We start from the raw sequence: 22,822 nt of genomic DNA, 5'->3' as shown, positions 1-22,822 counted from the left end.
GGTAGTACCACCCACAATGGCCTGGGCCCTCCCACATGAATTACTAATCAAGAAAATGTACTATAAGCTTGCCTACAGGCCAGTCTGATGGAGGCATTTTCTCAGCTGAGCCTCCGTCTTTTCCAAGTACTCCAGCTTGTGTCTAGTTGACTTAAAATACCAGCAGGGAGGAATCTTCCTGGTCAGTACCATCTTGATTTCTCCATGTACCATGTCCAGTGTGTATTGTCTTCATTGAAAGGGTCTTACTGTATATTTTTTTCTTTTTAATGGTCGTAGAAGAATAAAGTATTTTTGGAGGTAACGTCACAGAGGTAAGGTAACACTGACTTTGCTATCACTGCTCACAGTGTTGTCAGGTTTTCTACAGTAAAGTTGTTGTTTTCCCTCTCTTTCCATATTCCCCTCCTCAGAAGATAGTAGTTATGTACCTAAGGCTACTTGAACCTTTCTGCAATGGAGTGTTTATATAAATTAGATGGATTTCTACTGTGGTACTGCAAAGAGTCCATCTGTTTTTCTGCACTTATATCAGTCATTTCTCTTTATTATTACTAGGACTCATGAGTTTTATTTTATGAGTTATTTTAAAGTTGTGTTTATAATCTACATTTATTTATTTATTTTTAGGATTTTATGTCTGTTGTTTTGGTGACAGGGTTTCTGATAGTTCAGGCTCTTCCTGCAGTTGGCATTGAATCCTGGTTCCTCCTTTTTCTGTTCCTGGATGCTCTGATTCTAGATGTGTAACACTGTGGCTGACATTTTTGTTTTTGAGAACTTTTTCCATTAAAGTTCTGGACTGTAAGATAGGTATTCCAGGATCACCCTGCATATTTCTTACCTCACTTAGAACCAGCTGTTTATCCAAGGAGCCCTTGTTCCTTTGTTGAAGAACAGAACTAGATACCATTTGTATTCTAGGCTACTTCTAGGCTCTGGCACTATACTAATCTGTGTACAAGTGTGAACATTTCTTTATAACTGCCTGCATTTTGAATCTAACATGAGTTCATATACTGGTGTCACTAACTAACCCATTGCTGTCCCTGTTTGCTTTACACTGTAAATACCTGTTGGTTATTTGCCAACCGTCTGTTGGCTTATTAGTTTAGAGCTTACTTACGTAGTAACTTCCGAACTTCTACTCCCTGAAAACAGCTCTGTTAGTTAGACTGAATGTTCTGTGCAGCTCCTTTGCTTTCTGTTTAAAGACTCCATCCATTTTAGTGTTCTCTAAGTCAGTACTGGTTTCCCTCAGCACCTTTCGGTGAAGCTTTTGGTACATTTGTTCTATCGCAAATGAGTTTTGTCCTGTTACGTATTTTATCCAGGGGCTCTGACCTCTTGCTTGCAATGTCTTATAGTTACCATTGTAATTACAATATCCTGAAGAATATCTTCATCCTAAGCTCTAATTTGTTTCTTCCTTCCCAAACAGCCTCTTAGCAAACACTGATCTGCATATGTCTATATAAGTCACATTTTCCAAAATGTCATATAATTGGGGTCATGTAATGTATAAGTTTTAAGACTGGAATTTAGAGTTCATATTTTTTTCTGTGTCTTGATAGCTCATTTAGCTTATTGTTTAGCTGTAGCTCAGATAGTTTAATTGCTTAATATTAAAATAGTACATTCCTTGGATGTACCACCATTTATTAACCATTTATTTGTTGAAGGCCATACTATTTACTTCTAGTTATTTCCCATTGCAAATACGGCTGCTCAAACCATTCCTTACTTTTTCCTTCCTTCCTTCCTTCCTTCCTTCCTTCCTTCCTTCCTTCCTTCCTTCCTTCCTTCCTTCTTTCTTTCCTTTCTTTTCTTTCTTTCTTATTTGGGTAGGGTCAGAGGGATAGGATTTCTTACTGAACCTGGTTCTTAGCAGGGCTAATCAGCTATTGAGCACCATAGATTTTCCTGTCTCTGCCCCCAAAGTGCTGAGTTTACTGGAAATCTCAGTTTACAAGCACTTTACTGAATGAGTGTTTTTTTTTTTTTCTGTCCCTAAAACAATGCTGCTCTGTTGTGTACATCTGTGGGATCCCATAATGGTTCTTAAACATTAAAGGATCTTAAAGAAATCCACTCTGCTTATCTCTGCTAGGAACAATATAAAAGACTGGAAGATGCTGATATTTTTGTCTGCTGTGATGACTTGTGTATGTTTTCAATTTTATGTGTACCTTGCCAACATGTATGTCTGTACCATGTGTGTGCCTGGTGCCCTTGGAGGTCAGAAGAGGGTGATGCATTTTTGTAACTGGAGTTAGAGATGGTTTTGAGCCACTATGTAGGTGCTGGGAATTGAATCCTTGTCCTCTTGAAGACCAGCAAATGGTCTTAAATGCTGAGTCATCTCTGCAGCCCACTTTGTCTGAGTTTTGAATTGATTTCATAAGATTGGGCAACATGGGGAGACATTGTACAGGATACACACACACACACACACACACACACACACACACACACATGGAAAAAGTTGAATAATTAAATCTTATAAAGTCCTATTCACAGGAAGGCAGAATAGTGCTAAGACATATTCGTTTAAAACAAAACTTTAAAGACAGAAAGCAAAGCTGACAATAGTAGAACCATTCTGGTAATGACCCCACTTCTGACCACAACCAAATAAAAAGGAGACCAAATGAGATACACACAAGAGGTCCAAACAGAGGGCAACAAAGAAGGAGCTGTATACAGTTTTGAGAACTTTATATCTCCTGTAAATGCCACCTTCCTCTGGTATCACTCTGGGACTTCTATAACTCTATCAGGAGGTCTGGCAACAAAGAGAGGCTGCCAGGAAGATTGAAGCTCTTTCAACTCTGTAAAGATCAAAGCAAAGAGCCAAAGCACTCATCAGTTCAAACACCAAGGGTACAGGCATCAACCCCATAGTCACTGGGCTGTCCTGGTCCCAGTTGTAGTGTGGCCTCCCAAGGTTATGGGTAGACTTATGAGACAGGTAGAGGGGATTCCACCATGGCTAGGATCATTTCCATTTCTAAATGATTGTCATGCCTCTTAGAGACAAGGAGTAATGTGGTCTAAAATAAGGGAGACAGACACAAATTGGGAGTAGAAATTCCAGGCTTTCATTATGCTTTTAGTTAAAAAGTCAGTGGTTTTCAGCAAAAAGAAGTATTTAAGCACCTTTTATATGAAGAATATGCCAGTTTGGCAGTGAGTGAATGGACCTTTACCACTTTTGCTCAACATCGAATTATTTGTTGCTAAATGATGGAGAGATATCCCGAGAAATATATTGTTAGGTGATTTTGTTGTTTTGTGAATAACAGAGATTATACTTCAGTAAACTAAGAAGGCTGTAATTTCATCAGGCACTATAATCTTAGAAGACCACAATTGCATTAATATATGTGGTCTGCCTTAGCTGAAATGGTTTATGTAGCATATGCCTATTGACTATATAACATTTTTATTTCTCCTTGTTCTCGTAATTCCCACACTTGTATAGAAGACCATAAATTCAAGATAAGCTCGATATAGTGAGACCGTGTCTCCAAAACAAAAAAAGAAAGCAAAACAAAAGTTTGTATAAATTGATGGCCAGTTAGGAACTAGAATTACTAAAAACAGTATCTCAAAAGATACATGAGTGTACATCTAACAGAACTTACGCAGGGTTGTAAGAGCAGAACAGAAGAGCAGAGTTGAAGAAAGAAACAAAAGGAGAGTTAAATAAAAAAGTGCAGTCATGATGTTGTTGTGTTGGGAGATGCTGAGTAGTAGTGACATTATTTTGTTAATCCAATACTAACCTTTTGTGAGTAAAGACAGATTCAAAATTTATGTATAAAGGAAAATAAATTACATAGTTTGAAAATGTTGAGTAAAGTTGGGAGAATTACACTACTTCATTGTAGGTATGCAGCAGTCAAAAGTATTGGCTAAATAAATGGTTAGACAATTCATTGGAACATGTTGGTGACATCAGAAAATGTAAGAACACATAAAAAGACTGTACGTGCACAATCAGTTCAAAGGAGAAAGACTTCAACAGCTCATGCACAAGACACTCTTATCACACACATATGCATAGAATTAAAAGGTTAAGATAATAAAACTAGAGCAAGAGTGGGTATATGCTGACTCCAAGTCCAGGGGAGAGACTACCAGCAGAGGGGGAACAGAACCACTTTCCTGCTTAATTCCTCTCCATATCACATGGCTTACTCTCTCTGTGTGGTAATGTCATTCTTACCCTGTGGAGACGGTGAAGAAAAATTCCAGTTTGTTATTTTTTTTTATTTATAATTTTTTTAAACTTTTATTAATAAATACACTTTATTTACTTTGTATCCCCCCATAAACTCCTCCCTCCTCCCCTCCCAATCCCACCTTCCCTCCCCCTTCTTCACACATGCCCCTCCCTAAGTCCACTGATAGGGGAGGTCCCCCTCTCCTTCCCTCTGATCTTAGTCTATCAGATCTCATCAGGAGTGTCTGCATTGTCATCTTCTGTGGCCTAGTAAGGCTGCTCCCCACTGAGGGGGAGGTGATCAAAGAGCAGGCCAGTCAGTTTATGTCAGAGACAGTCCCTGTTCCCATTACTATGGAACCCACTTGGACACTGAACTGCCATGGGCTATATCTGTGCAGGGGTTCTAAGTTATCTCCATGCATGGTACATGGTTGGAGTATGAGTCTCTGGAAAGACCCTTGTGTTCAAATTTTCTGGTTCTACTGCTCTCCTTGTGGAGTTCCTGTCCTCTGCAGATCTTACTATTTCCCACTTCTTACATAAGATTCCATGCACTCTGCCCAACAGTTGGCCATAAGTCTCAGTGTCTGTTTTGATGGTCTGCAGGGCAGAGCCTTTCAGAGGCCCTCTGTGGCAGGTTCCTAACTTGTTTCCTGTTTTCTTCTTCTTCTGGTGTTCATCCTCTTTGCCTTTTGGGATGGGGATTGAGCATTTTAGTCAGGGTCCTCTCTCTTGATTAGTTTCTTTAGATGTACAGATTTTAGTAGGTTTATCCTATATTATATGTCTATATGAGTGAGTATATACTGTGTGTGTCTTTCTGCTTCTGGGACAGCTCACTCAGGATGATCCTTTATTTGCAGGTCCCACTATTTACCTGCAAATTTCATGATTTCCTTATTTTTCATTGCTGAGTAATATTCCATTGTGTAGATGTACCACAATTTCTGCATCCATTCTTCAGTTGAGGGGTATCTGGGCTGTTTCCAGCTTCTGGCTATTACAAATAAGGCTGCTACAGACATGGTTGAGCAAATGTCCTTATTGTGTACTTGAGTCTCTTTTGGATATATGCCTAGGAGTGGTATGGCTGGATCTTGAGGAAGCGCTATTCCTAGTTGTCTGAGAAAGCACCAGATTGATTTCCAGAGTGGTTGTCCAAGTTTACATTTCCACCAGCAGTGGAGGAGGGTTCCCCTTTCTCCACAACCTCTCCAGCATGTGTTGTCACTTGAGTTTTTTATGTTGGCCATTCTGTAAGGTGAAATCTCAGGGTTGTTTTGATTTGCATTTCCCTAATGGCTAATGAGGTTGAGCATTTCTTTAAGTGTTTCTCTGCCATTCGATGATAATCGTCTACAGAGAATTTTCTGTTTAGTTCTGTTCCCCTTTTTTAAGTGGATTACTTGGTTTGCTGCTTTTGAGCTTCTTTAGTTCTTTATATATACTGTATATCAGCCGTCTGTCAAATAAAGAGTTGGTGAAGTTTCTTTCCCAATCTGTATGCATTTGTTTGTTTTAATGATGGTGTTCATTGCTTTACAGAAGCTTTTCATTTTCATGAGGTCCCATTTATTGATTGTTGCTCTTAGAGCCTGTGCTGTTGGTGTTCTGTTCATGAAGTTGTATCCTGTACCAATGAGTTCTAGGGTCTTCCCCACTTTTTCTTCTAACCGATTTAGAGTATCTGGTTTTATGTTGAGGTCTTTGATCAATTGGACTTTAGTTTTGTGCAGGGTGATAAGTATGGATCTATTTGCATTTTTCTATAAGTAGACATCCAGTTAGACCAGCACCAGTTGTTAAAGATGCTATCTTTTTTCCATTGTATGGTTTTGGCAACTTTGTAAAAAATCAGGTGTCCATAAGTGTGTGGGTTTATTTCTAGATCTTCTGTTCATTTCCATTGATCCACCATTCTGTTTCTATGCCAGTACCATTCAGTTTTTATTACTGTTGCTCTATAGTACAGCTTAAGATCAGGGATGGGGGTACCTCCAGAAGATCTTTTATTGTAGAGAATTGTTTTAGCAATTCTGGGTTTCTTGTTGTTCCATATGAAGTTGAGAATTTTTCTTTCTAGGTCTGTAAAGAATTGTGTTGGTAATTTGATGGGAATTGCATTGAATCTGTAGATTGCTTTTGGTAAGATGGCCATTTTTACTATGTTAATCCTGCCAAACCATGAGCATGGGAGATCTTTCCATCTTCTCATATCTTCTTCTAATTCTTTCTTCAGAGACCTGAAGTTTTTTTCATATAAGTCTTGACTTGCTTGGTTAGGGTTACACCAAGGTACTTTATGTTTTTAGTGGCTATTGTGAAGGGTGTTGTTTCCCTAATTTCTTTCTCAGCCCTTTTGTCTTTTGTATACAGGAGGGCTACTGATTTTTTTAAGTTAATTTTGTATCTAGCCACTTTGCTGAAGGTGTTTATCAGCTGTAGGAGTTCCCTGGTAGAGTTTTTGGAGTCACTCAGGTATACTATCATATCATCTGCAAATAGTGATACTTTGACTTCTTCCTTTCCAATTTGTATCCCCTTGATCTTCAACTGTCTTATTGCTCTAGCAAGGACTTCCAGCACTATGTTGAAGAGATATGGAGAGAGTGGGCAGCCTTGTCTTGTCCCTGATTTCAGTGGGATTGCTTTAAGTTTCTCTCCGTTTAGTTTGATGTTGGCTATAGGCTTGCTGTATATTGCCTTTACTATGTTTAGATATGTGCCTTGTATCCCCATTCTCTCCAATACTTAAAACATGAATGGATGTTGGATTTTATCAAATGCTTTTTCAGCATCTAGGGAGATTATCATGTGTTTTTTTTTTTTTTTCCCTTTCAGTTTGTTAATATGGTGGATCACATTGATGAATTTCCGTATATTGAACTACCCCTGCATACCTGGGATGAAGCCTACTTGGTCATAATGGATGATATCTTTGATGTGTTCTTGTATTTGGTTTGCAAGTATTTTGTTGAGTATTTTTGCATCAGTGTTCATAAGGGAGATGGGCCTAAATTCTCTTTCTTTGTTGGGTCTTTGTGAGGTTTAGGTACCAAGTTTACTGTGGCTTCATAGAATGAATTTGGTAGTATTCCTTCTGTTTCTATTTTGTGGAATAGTTTGAAGAGAATTGGAGTTAGCTCTTCTTTGAAGGTCTGGTAGAATTCTGCACTGAAATCATCTGGTCCTGGACTTTTTGTGGATGGGAGATTTCTGATGACTGCTTCTATTTCCTTAGGGGATATAGGACTATTTACTTGTTTTGCCTGGTCTTTATTTAGCTTTAGTAAGTGGAATCGATCCAGAAAAGTGTCCATTTCATTTAGATTTTCAAATTTTGTGGCATATCGACTTTTGAAATAAGTCCTAATGATTGTTTGGATTTCCTCAGTGTCTGTAGTTATGTCCTCCTTTTCATTTCTGATTTTGTTTATCTGGATGGTGTCTCTTTGCCATTTAGTTAGCTTTGCTAAGGGTTTGTCTATCTTGTTGATTTTCTCAAAGAACCAATGAAACTCTCGGTTTCATTGATTCTTTGAATTGTTTTGTTTCTAATTGAGTGATTTCAGCCCTGAGTTTGATTATTTCCAGCCGTCTACTCCTTTTTGTTGTGTCTGCTTTTTCTTTTCTTAGGGTTTTTAGGTGAGCCATTAAGTTGCTTGAATGAGCTGTCTCGATTTTCTTCTCGAAGGCACTTAGTGCTATGAACTTTCCTCTTAGCACTGCTTTCTTTGTGTCCCATTTGTTTGGGTATGTTGTGCCTTCATTTTCATTGAATTCTAGGAAGACTTTAATTTCTTTCTTTATTTCTTCCCTGAATCAGCTGTCATTTAGTAGCAAGTTGTTCAGTTTCCATGTGTGTGTAGGCTTTTTGCTATTTCTGTTGTTGTTGAGGTCCAGCTTTATTCCATGGTGATCAGATAAGATACAAGCGATTATTTCAATCTTCTTGTGTCTGTTGAGTTTTGCTTTGTGACCTGCCATATGGTCTATTTTGGAGAGGGTTCCATGAGGTGCTGAGAAGAAGGTAAATTCTTTTGTGTTTGGTTGTAAGGTTCTGTAAATGTCTGTTAGGTCCATTTGATTCATGACTTCTGTTAGAGACATTGTTTCTTTGTTTAATTTCTGTTTGTTGACCTTTCCTTTGTTGAGAGTGAGGTGTTGAAGTCTCCCACTATAAATATGTGGGGATCTATGTGTGGTTTACATTTTATCAATGTTTCTTTTACAAATGTGGATGCCTTTGTATTTGGGGCATAGATGTTCAGGATTGTGATGTCTTCCTGGTGGAATTTTTTCCTTGATGAATGTGAAGTGTCCTTCCCCATCTCTTTTGATTAATTTTGGTTTAAAGTCAATTTTATCAGATATTAGAATGGCTACTCCTGCTTGCTTCTTGGGTCCATTTGCTTGGAAAGCCGTCTTCCAGCCCTTTACTCTCAGGTAATGTCTATCTTTGTGACTTAGGTGTGATTCTTGTATGCAACAGATTGCTGAGTCTTGTTTACACATCCATTCTGTTAGTCTGTGTCTTCTTATTGGAGAGTTGGGTCCATTGATGTTGAGAGAGATTAATGACCAGTGGCTGTGAGATCTTTTGATTTTGATGTTGGCTGTCGTCATAAGTTCGTGTGCTTGGTTGGTTTTTGTTTTACTGTAGTGAGGTTAATTATTTCCTGTGTTTTCTTGAAAATAGCTAGTTTTCTTAGGTTGTGTTTTTCCTTCTAGTGTCTTCTGTAACGCTGGATTTGTGTGTAGGTATTGTTGAAATTTGTTTTTGTCGTTGAGTATCTTGTTTTCTCCGTCTATGAGGACTGAGAGTTTCGCTGGGTATAGTAGCCTGGGCTGACATCTGTGTTCTTTTAGGGCCTGCATGATATCCGTCCAGGCCCTTCTGGCTTTCATAATGTCTGTTGAGAAGTCAGGTGTGATTCTGATGGGTTTGCCATTATATGTTACTTGGCTTTTTTCCCTTGTAGCTTTTAGTATTTTTTCTTTGACCTGTATACTTACTGTTTTGATTATTATGTGGCGAGAGGATTTTCTTTTCTGGTCTAATTTATTGGGCGTTCTGTAGGCTTCTTGTATTCTTATCGGATTCTCCTTTAAGTTGGGGAAATTTTCTTCAATGATTTTGTTGAAAATATTTTCTGGGCCTTGGAGGAGGGAATCTTCTTTTTCCTCTATTCCTATTATTCTTAGGTTTTGTCTTTTTATGTTGTCTTGAATTTCTTGGATGGTCTGTGTGAGAAATTTTTTAGATTTAACATTTTCTTTGACAGATATATCGATTTCTTCCATTGTATCTTCTACACCTGAGATTCTTTCTTCCATCTCTTGTAGTCTATTGGTTATGCTTACCTCTGTAGTTCCTGTTTTCTTCCCTAAGTTGTTTTTCTCCACAATTTCCTCCATTGTGTTTTCTTTAAATTTTCCAATTCTATCTTCAGGTCTTGAGCCGTTTTGTTGATTTCTTTCACCTGTCTGACTGTATTTTCATGTTTTCCTTCAGTTCCTTCAGCTGTTTGTTTGAACAATCCTCTGTTTCTTTTATTTCTTTCAGTGATTTATGTATTTCTTCTTTAAAGGCCACAAACTGGCTTCAACTTCCTGTATTTCTTTACGGATAGCCATAATCTGTTTGTTTTTATCTTCCTCTATTTCTTTACAGATGGCCATAATCTGTTTGAGTGTATCTTCCTCTAGGTCTTCATGCATTTTATTTGTTTCCTCTGCTGTCCTCTTCATTAGCATAGACGTTAGGTCATCTTGAATTTCAATTATGCTGGGGTGTCCAGGGTTACTTGCCCTTGGATAACTGGGTTCTGGAGATGTCATATTGCTCTGTCTTTTGTTGGTTGAGCTTTTACGCTGGCCTCTACCCATTGGGCTATATTAGGTATTGGGTGTTAGTTTCTGGTGGTTCCTGGAATTCTGTGGCCAAGAGAATCCTCTTGGCAGGAAGGTGGTTTTTCCTGAAGGAAGCCTCCTCAGCTTTTTGGGTATGGTCCTTATATGGCCGGTGTTTTTCAGGAGTTGCCACAGCTCACCTCAGGTGTAGAGACCTGAGTGGTAACTATGGTCCTTGTTAGTCAAGAGGGCTCTCCTCTCACCCGGACAAGTCCTGGAGACAGCTGCCCTGCTTCTGGGTTTCTTGGTATAAATTTAGTGAGCTGGTACTCTAACCTGGGTGTCCCGTAGTTTGGTCAGTTTTGTTATGGATAACTGGTTGCCCCTTTGAGCAGTATCTGGGGGTTGATCTCGGGGATCCCAGGCTTCTGTAGTTTTGAGGTTGGGGCTCTGTACCCCAGTACCCAAGAGGTGATCTGTGGTAGGTGAGTACCGCTCTCCTGGTAGCAGCAGGCTGGTTGGTGCACAGCAGGTCCCTGGGTTGGGCCAGTCTGCGGGACCTTTTCCAGGGATATACTGCGTGGCCTAAGTCTTTCCCCGTGGGGATTTCTCCCGACTGGGACTCCAAGTGTCTGGTGCCCTGGGGCACACAGTTCTGTCTGTGACAAATAGTTGGTGCAGAGCAGGTCTCTGGGCTGGCAATGGGCCTGCCCGCAGGTCTGTAGGACCTTTTCCAGGGATCTACTGGATGACCTAATTCGGGTCCCCGTTTCCTTCCTTCCCTGTGGGGTTTACTCCATACAGGGACTCCCAGTCTCTGTTGCCCTGGGGCGCACAGCTCTGTCTGTGGAGAGCTGGGTGAGCAGCAGTCTCTGTGCTTGCAGCTGGAGCCCAGTTCAGTGATGGCGAGACTTTTTCCAGGAAAAGACTGGGTGACCTGTGGCCATTCCCATTTCCTTCCTTCCTTGTGGGTTTTTCTCACAACTGGGACTCCCATTTTCTCTCTCTTTTTTTTTTTTGTGCCCACCAATCTCCCTGGGAAGGTGATCAGGACACGCAGGAGTGTGGCTCTGGTCTGGCGACCTAGTGCCTGCGTGACCCGGAATCTCTTCTGGGGTCTGGCTGGGAGACCCGAGAGTGGACCTGACTGATTCCCATGCCATGGGGGTTTCCTATCACCTGGGAAACACGATCGCTGTTGTTTTAGTGCCCAGAGTTCAGTCTCTTGGTCACTGTATGGAAAATGTTGTCCTGCTCCTCAGACACAGTGTTCTCCTGGTGCTGCTATCTTGTCCCTCCCTCACAGTTTGTTATTTTATTCTTCTTTTTCTTTCTTTTTTACTGTGATTCCCAGAAACTTTGCTGGTGTAACTCCGAGACAGAGTCATTACTCAACATCTTCATCTTTCATTGACTGTTGATGACTCCCATGCTGAAAATCTTTTTTGCCTGACAGACCTCTGTATTCAGTTACCTGCTAGACATATCTTTTCAAAGATGTCATAGGCACATCAGAATTGTTAGTTCTTTATTTTCCTGCCATCTGTGAACTTTGCTTCTTGTGTAACTTTAATGTTATGTTTCTACTCCATGGGATGTATCACACTTACATCTTTTTTCTCACTAGCACTGGTCAGGCCAGTATATATCCTGTGGATCTTGCTGTGGCCATGACACTGTTGTGTCTGCCTCACAGAAATTTATTCTCTGTATTGTATTAAAGATTAACTTGTCAGTTCCTGACCATTCTTAAGTAGTGTTTGCCTGTGTGTACCCTGTTGTAGAATAGTTCTTTGTATGTGCTGGTATTGTATCTGAGAAACTATTGAGAGAATACCGTGTGGGCATATGGAAGGCTAGGCTTTACATGATTTGAACTTACCTACTATCACTAAGGGAGGAAAACCTTGTTTAACATGGAGTTTTAATATTAAATAAATCTAGTAGCCACAGTATGTTTGTGCTACAGATATATCAAAAGGAATAAAAGCATAAGCACATACAATCTCATGGAATAGTTTATTCCCTCCCAGATTTAAGTTTATTTTTAATCTGAATGTACAGACATCTGTAGATATTTAATCTACTATACTTCCTCCTAGACTCCTCCAATTTCACAGAGCATCTTTCTGTAAAGCAAGATGTATTCTAGAAATACCCTGTGTAAAGACTTGTTGGTAAGCATTAAATTCTGGTACTTCCTCCATTCTTTGCTAATATGACTATTATTCTTTATAGTCATGTGGGCTTTAGTAAATCTTTAAGGTTATGTCATAGTCATTCTATCACCTTTTCGTTATAGCAAGCTCATACCCTATCTTTAAGGCTATTTTTTTAAAAAACTTTTTCATTATAAAACAAAATGTATAAAAACCACCTAGGTAAGATAATTGTAGCTTTCTGTTTGCAAACTTTTTTCACATTTATTTAAAGTGTGTGTATGCATTACGTGTGCAAGTATCCCACAGTACATATGGAGGTGAGAAGACAGCAAGTAGGAATTGGTCCTGGAGACTGACTCAGGTCTTAAGGCCTGAGTGGTGGCAAACACCTTTGCTGTTTACGTTTCTCATTTATCTGACAATACAGTGTTGTTGTTACTGAAAGCTAGGTTCTATTTTGGCAGTTGTGGTAGTATTGCCTTTGTTGATTAGGTCCACCTCATTCGGCCAGCCTTTAGACTTAGAACACCATATTATATTGGTTTTGATCTGTTGCTCTTGGCTTGGGACATCCAATGCTATCTGGATTGACCCGTACTCAGACTTACACAGCTAGATGATTTTTATAGAGGAGATGATTTTTAAAATTTAATTAAAATTAATTACGTCATCCTCTCTCCCCTTCCTCCTTCTTGCCACTTCTGAGCTATACTCCCCCAATTCATTAACCAGTGTTGTTGCATATATAGAAAGGAATCAACATAGAAATGTTTCCTGCTGAGTCTTGAGTGTTGCCTGCCTGCATGTTTATTTTTCTAGGGCTGACCACTCAGTACTGGACAGCTAATGAGGTATTAATTGCTTGGGCTTTTTCATCTAAGGTTGAGGTCCTATGAGACTTCCCATCTGCACTGGGATGTCAGCTGGTGTTGTTTAGGCAGCCATGTTGTTGAGATTTCATAAATATAGCTTCCCTGTCACAGCCGGAAGGCACCATCTCAGAGCACTGTCTGGAGCTCTGGCTCTTAGAATCGTTCTGCTCTCTCTTCTGTGGCATTCCCTAGGCCTTGGTTGTATTTAGGGCATCACTTGGGGTTGGTGCCCACATTCAGTTTGTTGTCCACGTGTTGACTAATTGTGGTTTTCTGTCATGGTCTGCTGCTGTAAAACAAAACATCCTTGATGAGAGGTGAGCTATACTTACCTGTAGGTGTAAGATGAAGTAATTAGGCCAGGAGGAGGTGGCACACGATTTTAATCCCAGCACTCAGGAGGTAGAGGCAGGTAGATCTTTGAGTTCAAGGCCAGCTTGGTCTTCATAGTGAGTTCCAGGAAGAAAAACAGTGTCTTGAAACAAAACAAAACAAAACAACAGAAGGAGTATTTAAAGTGCAGTAAGAATTACACTGGTTCAGGAAAGTGGCAGTGTAAGGTCTTTGATTTTGGAAGGTATGTTGTAGTTGGCTAGTATAGCAAACAGATTTCTCTCCTGTTAAGTGAGTCTTCACTCCAGTTAAATAGCTTCTTGTTACCACCAATATATAAGTGCCACCGTTGTACCTTTAGGGATAATTTGCCATTTTGGACATCATTGTGGTTCATAGGCTTCATAGCTGGGTAGGACCATTGTCTGTTTTCCTCCTTTAACAGATTGCACACCACCCTGAAGTATTGTAGTACCTAGTCCTCAGGAAAGAGGCCAGTTCCAGATCAAATCCTTAGAGACCTATGTCCAAACTACATGGTGTCTTCAGCAGGAGGGATTTGCTTCCAACTTTTGGAGGTAACCAAGGGCAACAACAATAGCTTGTGTTGTTTTGGGAGTCTCTTAAAATTTATGACCAACACCTCAAAGGTTTCTCATGCCTGGTATTAGGGTTTTCATTAGATATGGCTCTTGCTGGGAGTATTAATCACTACAAATGGTGTATCTTCATTTTAACTACATAGTGTGTGTACATGTACACATGTAAATATTTATACATAATTTTAGGGAAATATAAAATACGATTTTCCATGTCTTTTTCAAATATGCTTAGTGTTATTTTTTCCTCCTCTTCCTTTTTTTTCCTCCTTCTCCTCCCTTCTGTGTTATTTTCCCTTTTCTCTCCTGTTTTAAAGATCATTCCTTGTTTTTCTTATTTCCCCCTTTGTATAACCTGCTTCCTGGTATTCCCATCTCCAGAGAAGGGCATCCAAAATTCAAAGTATAGTGCAGATAGATTTTTTTAAAATAATTTTCAAAATTAGAACTACTTTATTCTTAGAGTACAAATGCTGAATAAATCCAAGTTATTATATGATGATAGTTTCAAAACGAACGACTGTATGTATATCCCCTGAGTGAGGTTATAGTGCTTTTACTGCTTTTATTTACAGGATATTCTGAATAATCTTGAATCATGTGACCTTGAGGATGATGACCTTATGCTAGATGTGGATTTGCCGGAGGACACACCTCTTGAAAATGGTAAGTTAAGATCAGTAATAAGTTTCTAGATGCCTGTATGTGAGTGACTAGATTGTAGCCAGTTTGATAATTGTAAGATCAAGGCTTCTTAAGACTGGGAATCAGTCTTTACTGGTATAAGATGGGTTTACTTGTAAGTTACGTATTTAAATATAATTCTGTGTGATTCAGCAACATTGTATACCTTTATCTAAATAAGTGGTAGGGTGTTGGTATGTATTTAAATGCCCAGTTTTCCTCACTTTGCTTAATTTTGAATTTCAAAAGAAATATATTTAGAGAAATACTTATTTTGTAAAAGAATTTAATGTATTAATTTGATAACTATTTTAAAGTCAATTCTGGCGAAGTATTCACCTTCTGAGTGAACCATACTACCCTTTGACTTCTAATTTCAATCCTCCTTTTTCTCTGTGTTTCAGTAACCAACAAGGTTGGCCTTTAGATAATCCATATGCAGAAGGGCCCTTTGGTTCTCTTGTCTCTGGTGGCACAGCATATCCAGGATATTGGGAAGTAGTAAGACATCCAAAGATACTCTTGGGAATGGCGTTGAACTGAGAGTCCTGCTGTTCTGGGAAGAATGGCTCCAGAGATCTGAGGATTCCCTGTCAGTAAACATTTGTGGTGCCTCATGTTTCCCCAGGACCAGGGAGAAAGGACAAAGGATGAATTCCTTTTTATGGTGCTAGAAGAGTGTAAGGATTTTTCAGAAGCTGAGCATATTTGTTCTGAGTGTACTTTCTTCTCACCACCACATCAGTCATACTGTTATTGGTTGGACCCTTTGTTTTGTTTTTTAGTCCCTGAAAAGGTACTCTTTTACAGTCTCAAGAATGAGCATGTGTTTATTTCTCTGATTCATGAATCTTGAATTACCTGTGGTGGCATAGCCTATGAGACTGTGTAGATTACTGAGGGGTTCATTATTTTAGGTTCTGCACTACTTTGGCCTGGTTATTCTTAAGATAAATCACAGAAGTACAGCAGGATAAGCAGACAGTCCTATCTTAAAGCTTAGAATCAGGACACACAGTTTAACCATGTTCTACTTGATGATAGCAAGTGTTATGACCTAACCTACCCTTCTGAAACCAATCACAGCAAGAAGTTCTACAGGCCATGGCTGGGCTTGGATTTATGAATTCATTAAAGTGAAGTACTGAGGGCATTGCCCATCATACCACAGGAGCTGAGACTGTTAGACTTTCCTGTGGTGCTCCTGGCGCTTGGGGTACTTCTGCAATCAGAGTGGAGTCCCAGTCCCAAGAAAGAAAAATTATAGCCAACACCAGCAGGAGCAGAAAGCTGAACTGCCAGCCTTATGGTAGTACAAGGAGATTATAGTGAGGGCCCATAGGGAGATGTAGTTGCAGCCATGCTTTCTAGAACTATTTAGAACGGAATTTTCCACATAACAGTTCATAGGTAACGGAAATCATAATTGCTGTTGTGAAATCTGAGTTAGTGACCTGGGGGATCATGTCCCACAGTCCTCTGAAGCACAAAGAGAAAATGAAATGTCAGCCATTGAAATTATTCATAATAGCCAGAATCTGGAAACAACTTAGATATCCCTCAACTGAAGAATGAATGGATAAAGAAACTGTGGTACATTTATATAATAGAATATTACTTTGCTATTAAAAACAGGGAAATCATGAAATTTGCAGACAATGGAATTAGAAAAGATGATTTTGAGTGAGGTAACCCAGATCAGAAAGACAGGCAAAGTTTATACTTGCTTATAAGCAGGTATTAGCCATATAATGCAGGATAACAATACTGTAATCCATAGACCTAAAGAAGCTAAATAACAAGGAGGACCATAGGCAGGATGCTTAATTCTCATTCAGTAGGGCAAATAGAGTAGACACCAGAAGCAGTTGAAGAAAGGGAACAGGACAAGAGCCTCATAGATGTCCTATGAAAGACTCTACCCAGCACGGGATTAAAGTGATGCTGAGACTCACAGCTAAACTTTGGGTAAAGTGCAGGGAGTTTTATGGAAAAGTGGGGGGATAGAAGGACCCAGAGGGGAAAGGAGCTTCACAAGGAGATCAAGAAAGCTAAAAATAAAATAAAAATAAATCACAAAAAAGGAAGAAAGAAAATGACCAAGCACACAGTAACACAAGACCTTGTAGTTCAAATCTTTCACAAGACCTTGTAGTTCAAATCTTTCTCTCTCTCTCTCTCTCTCTCTCTCTCTCTCTCTCTCTCTCTTTCCTTTTCTTTAAGTCTGACTGTGAGGGATTTCTGTCCTTGGGATAAGTCACAGCACAAACAGTGCATATCACTTTGACAGGGTTGCTACAGCTTTTCTTTGGAAATTTTTTTCCCCTTTCTGTGCTGGTACATGAAGCTCAGATAAAACCAGTCTTAGAATTCAGCTCATTTATAGAGCACAGCCTAGTTATCCTCATGTTAGACAGATGGCAGAATGTCAGATGAAGGCTTCATTGCATACTCAGGAGGAGGCAGGTATGCCAGTCACATTCCTCATATGATACAGATGTGTTTTTAGAAGACAACAAACAAATATTGGCTATTTTGAACTGAAAGAACACCACAGAAAGCAGTATTTGTGTTTACTACTACAGGAAGGTGGAAAGTACTTTTTAGATCTTTCTGGCTGGGGAATAACAATGTTGGGATGGCTGGTAGGTTAGGGATCTTATAACATTGTTAACTGATGACTTTAGTGTTTACTAGCTTCTTTCTATTTTGAGAGTGTTATACAAGTTTGAGAAGAAGTTGCATTTGTTCCCTGAGCCCTCAGGTGTGTCAGCTTCACTAATTCTGCCAGTGTTATTGGCATTTGTGCCCCAAAGGAGACAGGCAAGTTAGTGAGACCTTCCATTTGGGTTTGATCTGTTTACAGATTAATATGACCTCATTAAGAACATGTATTCCTTTACTTAAAAAAGTTCGTTGTGTGTGTTGGGGTTGTTTGTATGTGTGCACTTATGTGACCTGTACTTATTTTCCTGTCTGTATGAGTGCTGAGGCCAGAGATTGGTGATGCACATGTTCCTCCATTGTTCAACTCCTTCTTGTTTGAGACAGTCTTTTCTCTGAATTTGATGTTCCCCACTTTGCCTAGACCAGCTGTTCATTAAACCCCAGGATCTTCTGGTATCTACCCACCTTGTATTGTGGGCACAAGGCACTCATTGCCAAGTCCTTTTTCTGTATGTGAACACATGAGGGTTCTGAACTCTGGACCTCTTTTTTGAAGAATAATAAATTTTCCTATTGAGCCATTACTCTAGTTCCTTTCAGGAGGAAATTATGAAGAAAGTGCTTATCAGATCATTGGATTTGTATACAGGTCTTTTCCTTTGAGTGTGGCCTGTGTGTTAGCTAGGGGAGGAAAGGATGTCAGTTGTCTAATGCTTGTTGAAAAGTCACAGTCTAGGATTTGAGGACATCACTGAGTGTCCAGTGACTCTTCGATGAGTATGGAACAGGAACAAAGTTGAGGATGATGTTACAGTTTATGTATGGTAAGAGAACATTTGATCACTTACAGGTAAGTAAGTAAAACATTTGCATATTTAAGTTATAAGGCCTATAAGATTTGTAAAGGAGACTTGAGAAAGGGTAATATTCAGTGATATGGAAGGACAGAATGCAGGTGAAAGGACACGAGTCATGAAAGAGGGTGTAAAGTCAAGTGGTATTCTAATTTTAAATGTCATAGTCTTTTCTTTTTTAACTTTGTATTGGACAAGTGCACAAACAATGTAATTAATAGTGAAAGTGAAAAAACCCCAAGTAAACTCCATGGCTTCTGAATGGCCAATCCAACTGTATACAAGTTCACTAAGATGCATGGAGTTTGGGGCTGGGCAAGTATGTATTTGGGTGACTGCCTTTAATCTACCTGTGTGATGTTTTTTATTTGGGAGTTCATTATAATAAGAAAATTGCTTAATAAAAATAAAACAAACATTGGCAAGGTGCCTTTAGTTTTTTTGGGAAGCTTGTAGAAGTTTAAACAGGCAGTCAAGTGCTCTACTTTCTCCAAGACCACCTTTAATAATTGTCCAGTTTTCTTTTGCGTTCCCTGTCTTGTTGGTAGTTGTTTTTCTCATGTCTTTGTAAAATAACGGGTTTTCAGAGATACCAGCATTCGTTCTCTATATGAATGAGGGAGAACATCTATCTTCTGTGGAAGATATTATTTTATTCTGAGCCTCATTGTTTTGTTTTTGTTTTTTGTTTCTTTTTTTGTTTTGTTTTTGTTTTTTGCTTCTTTTTGGCCCATCCCGGATTTTCAAGCTTTGATACTTTCTCTCTCTCTTAATTCACTGAGAATGAAGAAGATCATGTAGTATTTGTTTTAGAATCCTGTGAATGATTTCTGATGGTGTTCATTTGTCCGTGGTGCCTGCAAATGGGTTTAGCTGTCACCCCACCCTCACCTTTTCCTTTCAGGACTGAATCAGAGCTCAATCTCTGTTTACAGGAAAGAATTAATCAGAAAATCCTTTTCTATTCCCTCTCTTTTCTGCGCTCCATTCTATGTTTTTGTTTATTTATTTTGTTTTTTGAGATAGGGTCTAACTGGGTAGGCTTGGTTGGCTTATAACTATATGTTGAGCAGGCCAATCTTGAAGTCACAGAGATTTCCCTGCTTCTGCCTCCTGAGCACTCAGATTAAAAGATGTGCACCATCAGGCCTGGCACCTATCATAGGTTCATAGACCATTATTGCATTCTTTACACTCTTGGGAATCTTGTTTTTACATGTTGTACCTTTTAATTGTGAACTAGCTGATACAGGTCTGCCATATCCGAAGAGCTGTTCTACACTTCCCTGCGGATTTTGCCCAGTGTCCTTTAGTCCTTTTAAAGTTTTTAGCCATGCTTCTAAGTAGAGAAGAAGACCAGGTTACACACTTTTCCCTGTCCTGAGAATGTTTAGCTTTGCCAACTACTGTACTTAAGAGGCATTTGTCTAGTTTAAAAGGAATGGCAACAGGTCAGAGGGAGAGGTGCTTCAGAAGGAAACCAAAGAGACATGGAATTGTGGGTAAGGAATCAGGAAACATTTAGGCTTGTGTTGTGATTTGGAAGGAAGGCTTGTACTTAGAGATTGTTTTAATTTTGCAAGCTGTTATTTTTTTTAACCTTGACCTGAATTAGTAGACCAAGGAGTTTCATAAGGAAACAGTTTTGCAATCTGAATGCCTTTTGGAAGGCTATTGGATGTTTGCAATTGGTTATCTCTGTTGTATGATGCCTCTTTCAGTTGTAAGGTGTTTCTCAGTATTTTTGGTATGTAAGAAATGCAGCTGTGTTGCCCTTTCTTCTTGTTTAGGAAATTCAAATGGCCGGTCCTCATCGCCCATAAACACACGCCTGGCATTTGACACATCGGTATAATCCGAAGGTTAATGGATTGCCCCAATGAACACTTTCTCAGTATACTGTTAATCATTTTAGCCATTCTGTTTAGACTTTAGACTTTGTTGAAAAGATGTTTTTCTAAGCACTTCCTGACTCCCACACAAAGTTCTCTTGCTGACTAAATTACATTTGTCTTATGTTCAAAGCCATAAGGTCACATTTTTGCTATACTTTGTATTAAGATATGTGAAGCTCATCTTATTCTTGCTTTTAGTTACTTGTATTTTCTAGAAATTTATCTTTTTGTGTCAGTACTATGTTAACAAATTCAGTTTACGATTTTTTTCAATTACATGTTTTTTCTTTTTAAAAATTAAATAGCAGTTGAAAACTGAGATAACATAAAACCTCCTGAAATGCGTTCTTCTCAGACTTTGTGAGTGATAGTGTCAGTCTATCTCTCAGCCAATTATACAACAATTACTACCTGTGTTATTGTTATCCCTCTTAGGACTTGAAAGTTGTAAGAGAAAAATGTAGGCTACACTGGGTATCATGTTTTGTTCCTTTAACAAACCAGGAAAAATTACACCCAGCGTGATATAGCCATGCTCATATCTCGTATCTCCGTTAGTTTTGTTAGATCCTTTTCCCTCCCCAGTGGGTTAAAGCCCTGATTACCTGTCTCTCATAATACTAGAACAAAGCCTTCTGCCCTCTGAACTAGTGATCATGTTCAGAAAGAGGGAGCTACTCTCAGAACAGCTTTCAGGTCATGGTTGGGTCAGATCAGATCTGGCCAAGCAATGGTTTCACACCAATGTCTTGGCTTTACAATTTTTGAGTTCAGATAGCTTTAGCTTTGTCCTTACTCTTGCTCACAGGTTTACCATAGGCACCATCAACCTTACAGCAGTTCATATTTAGAGAGCCCTTACTTTCCTGTGATGTCGTACTGCGTATACTATTCTCTGTTAAACCCTAGAATCACGTTTTTATTGATCTCCATCTTGTGATTTGTGATTTTATTGTTTTCATTTGCTTTTCTATGTTGTATCTTTTTTTTTTTTTTTTTTTTTTTTTTTTTTTTTTTTTTTTTTTTTTTTCTTTTTTTTTTTTTTTTTTTTTTTTTTTTTTTTTTTTTTTTTTTTTTTGCTTTTCTGTTTGTGTATCTTTTTACCTTAATCTTACCTAGGAAACCCTCACTAATATTTTCTATCACCGTCTTACCTAGATTCCAAAGTTTGTAAAGACATACTTGATGATAGATGGATGCCTAAGGTAGTATAGGAGTAGCACTCTCAGGGAAATCAAGGTCTCCCTTAGAAGTTATATCTGATTTTAATCTTGGCAGCCATTAGGATTGAGTTCAGGTTTCAGTAAAGATCTCAGATCTCAGTGACTTGTGCGATGTAATTGTTCTCATATTCAGCTTGCTCGCCTGCTTTGCATGCCTCTTGCCATTCTTTGCGCTGTGCTGATTTTTATTCTAAGAATATGTCAGGTTACTCTAATAACAACATTGATTTCTTTGGTACTGGGAATTTCTGTTCCTACATTAAGGAAACTATGTAAAAGTAGATGTTCATCAGCGCCAGCTGTGCAGAGCTGCTGACCTGGGAGAGTGCCCTGTCTTACTGCTGGAAATGCTCTGGGCCTCAGTGCACCTAAGTTTGAGCCACTGTGAGTTTGCAGAGGTGTTACTGAAGGTACTAAACTGAAATAAGGGTTAAACTTGAAGGTTTATTTTTAAAGTTTTCCTTTGCCACTTCATTTCTACTGCTGTATTTTTTTTAGAGCCCTTATTATGCCTTTTATTATCCTTAGGTTTTCCATAACTAACTTAAATTCCTCTTGAGTTTAAGAATAAAATAACAATTATTGGAATTTCACGTTAGACTTCTTTCAAAAGCTGAATCTGCAATGAAAAAAAATATATTAGTACTCACTGATTCCTTATGAATGCAAACAAAACTTCTGTGTCTTTACAAAAGTATGCTTAAGCTGTTTGCTTTGCTTTTTTTTTTTTTTTTTTTTTTTGCGCATCACCCTTTTATAAATGGGAAGCCTTTTAATCTTTGAAAACGAGACAGTCTGCAAATTTTAAAGCCACTTTTCTGGTTAATGATAACAGGCACTTAAAATAAGTCAGTTTTTTTAAAATCATGATTATATTGATATGAAAGTTTTTTATCACAAGAAATTCTGAACTTCTTCCTTTAGTTACTGGGCTGCAGAAGCCGGTCCTGTTCCTTGGCTTGGGCTAGTGTTTAGAAGTATTTTTAGTAACACTCCTAACTCAGTAGCTATGTAAGCACTGAGTGAAGATGGAGTCACAGGGCAGGCTGGGCTTGCTTCCCACAGGGAGGGCTGGGAGTGGAGCAGGAAGGAAGGCCTGCTTCAGCGGCGCCTTGTGTGCAACTATGTCTGAGTAGGCAGCCGGCAGCACAATGTCTTCCTTGTACCAAGCAGCTTTTTCAGAAAGTGCTCAGAGATGTGAGAGCAGTGCGCTTGGGTGAGTGAAGAAGCTTGGGTGCTTGAGGGGTTCTTGTCGAGTTTTTGCGGTGTTTGGTTGTCAGGAATGGACTGTTTGTTGTTACAAAGCACTGGCTTTGTTTTCTGAAGTATTTCAGTCTTTCTGAACCAGCTCTGTCGCAGCAGATTAGAGCAGCTTACTGTTTAAAAGTGTGAGCTTTATTTAAAAACATGATTGTCTCTGATGAAAGATTAATTTGTACTTCTTAAGGC

General features: G+C 39.0%; 1 protein-coding gene across 8 annotated transcripts in view; it reads left to right on the top strand.

Annotated features, from left to right (window-relative positions):
- The window catches only part of Ccser2 (coiled-coil serine rich protein 2), a 125,127-nt gene that overhangs the window by 37,933 nt on the left and 64,372 nt on the right, over positions 1 to 22,822 (top strand). For all 8 annotated transcript variants that reach the window (XM_055597814.1, XM_055597815.1, XM_055597818.1 and 5 more), the window contains one exon: positions 14,626 to 14,716. In XM_055597814.1, coding sequence (XP_055453789.1) covers positions 14,626 to 14,716 — 91 coding nt within the window. The remainder of the gene's footprint in view (positions 1 to 14,625; positions 14,717 to 22,822) is intronic.

Source organism: Psammomys obesus, unplaced genomic scaffold, assembly GCF_907164565.1.
Source record: "Psammomys obesus unplaced genomic scaffold, mPsaObe1.curated_primary_1811, whole genome shotgun sequence".
NCBI classification, from domain to species: Eukaryota; Metazoa; Chordata; class Mammalia; order Rodentia; family Muridae; genus Psammomys; species Psammomys obesus.
The sequence above is the reverse complement of the archived record's forward strand: the minus strand, read 5'-3'. Positions and strand labels throughout refer to the sequence as shown.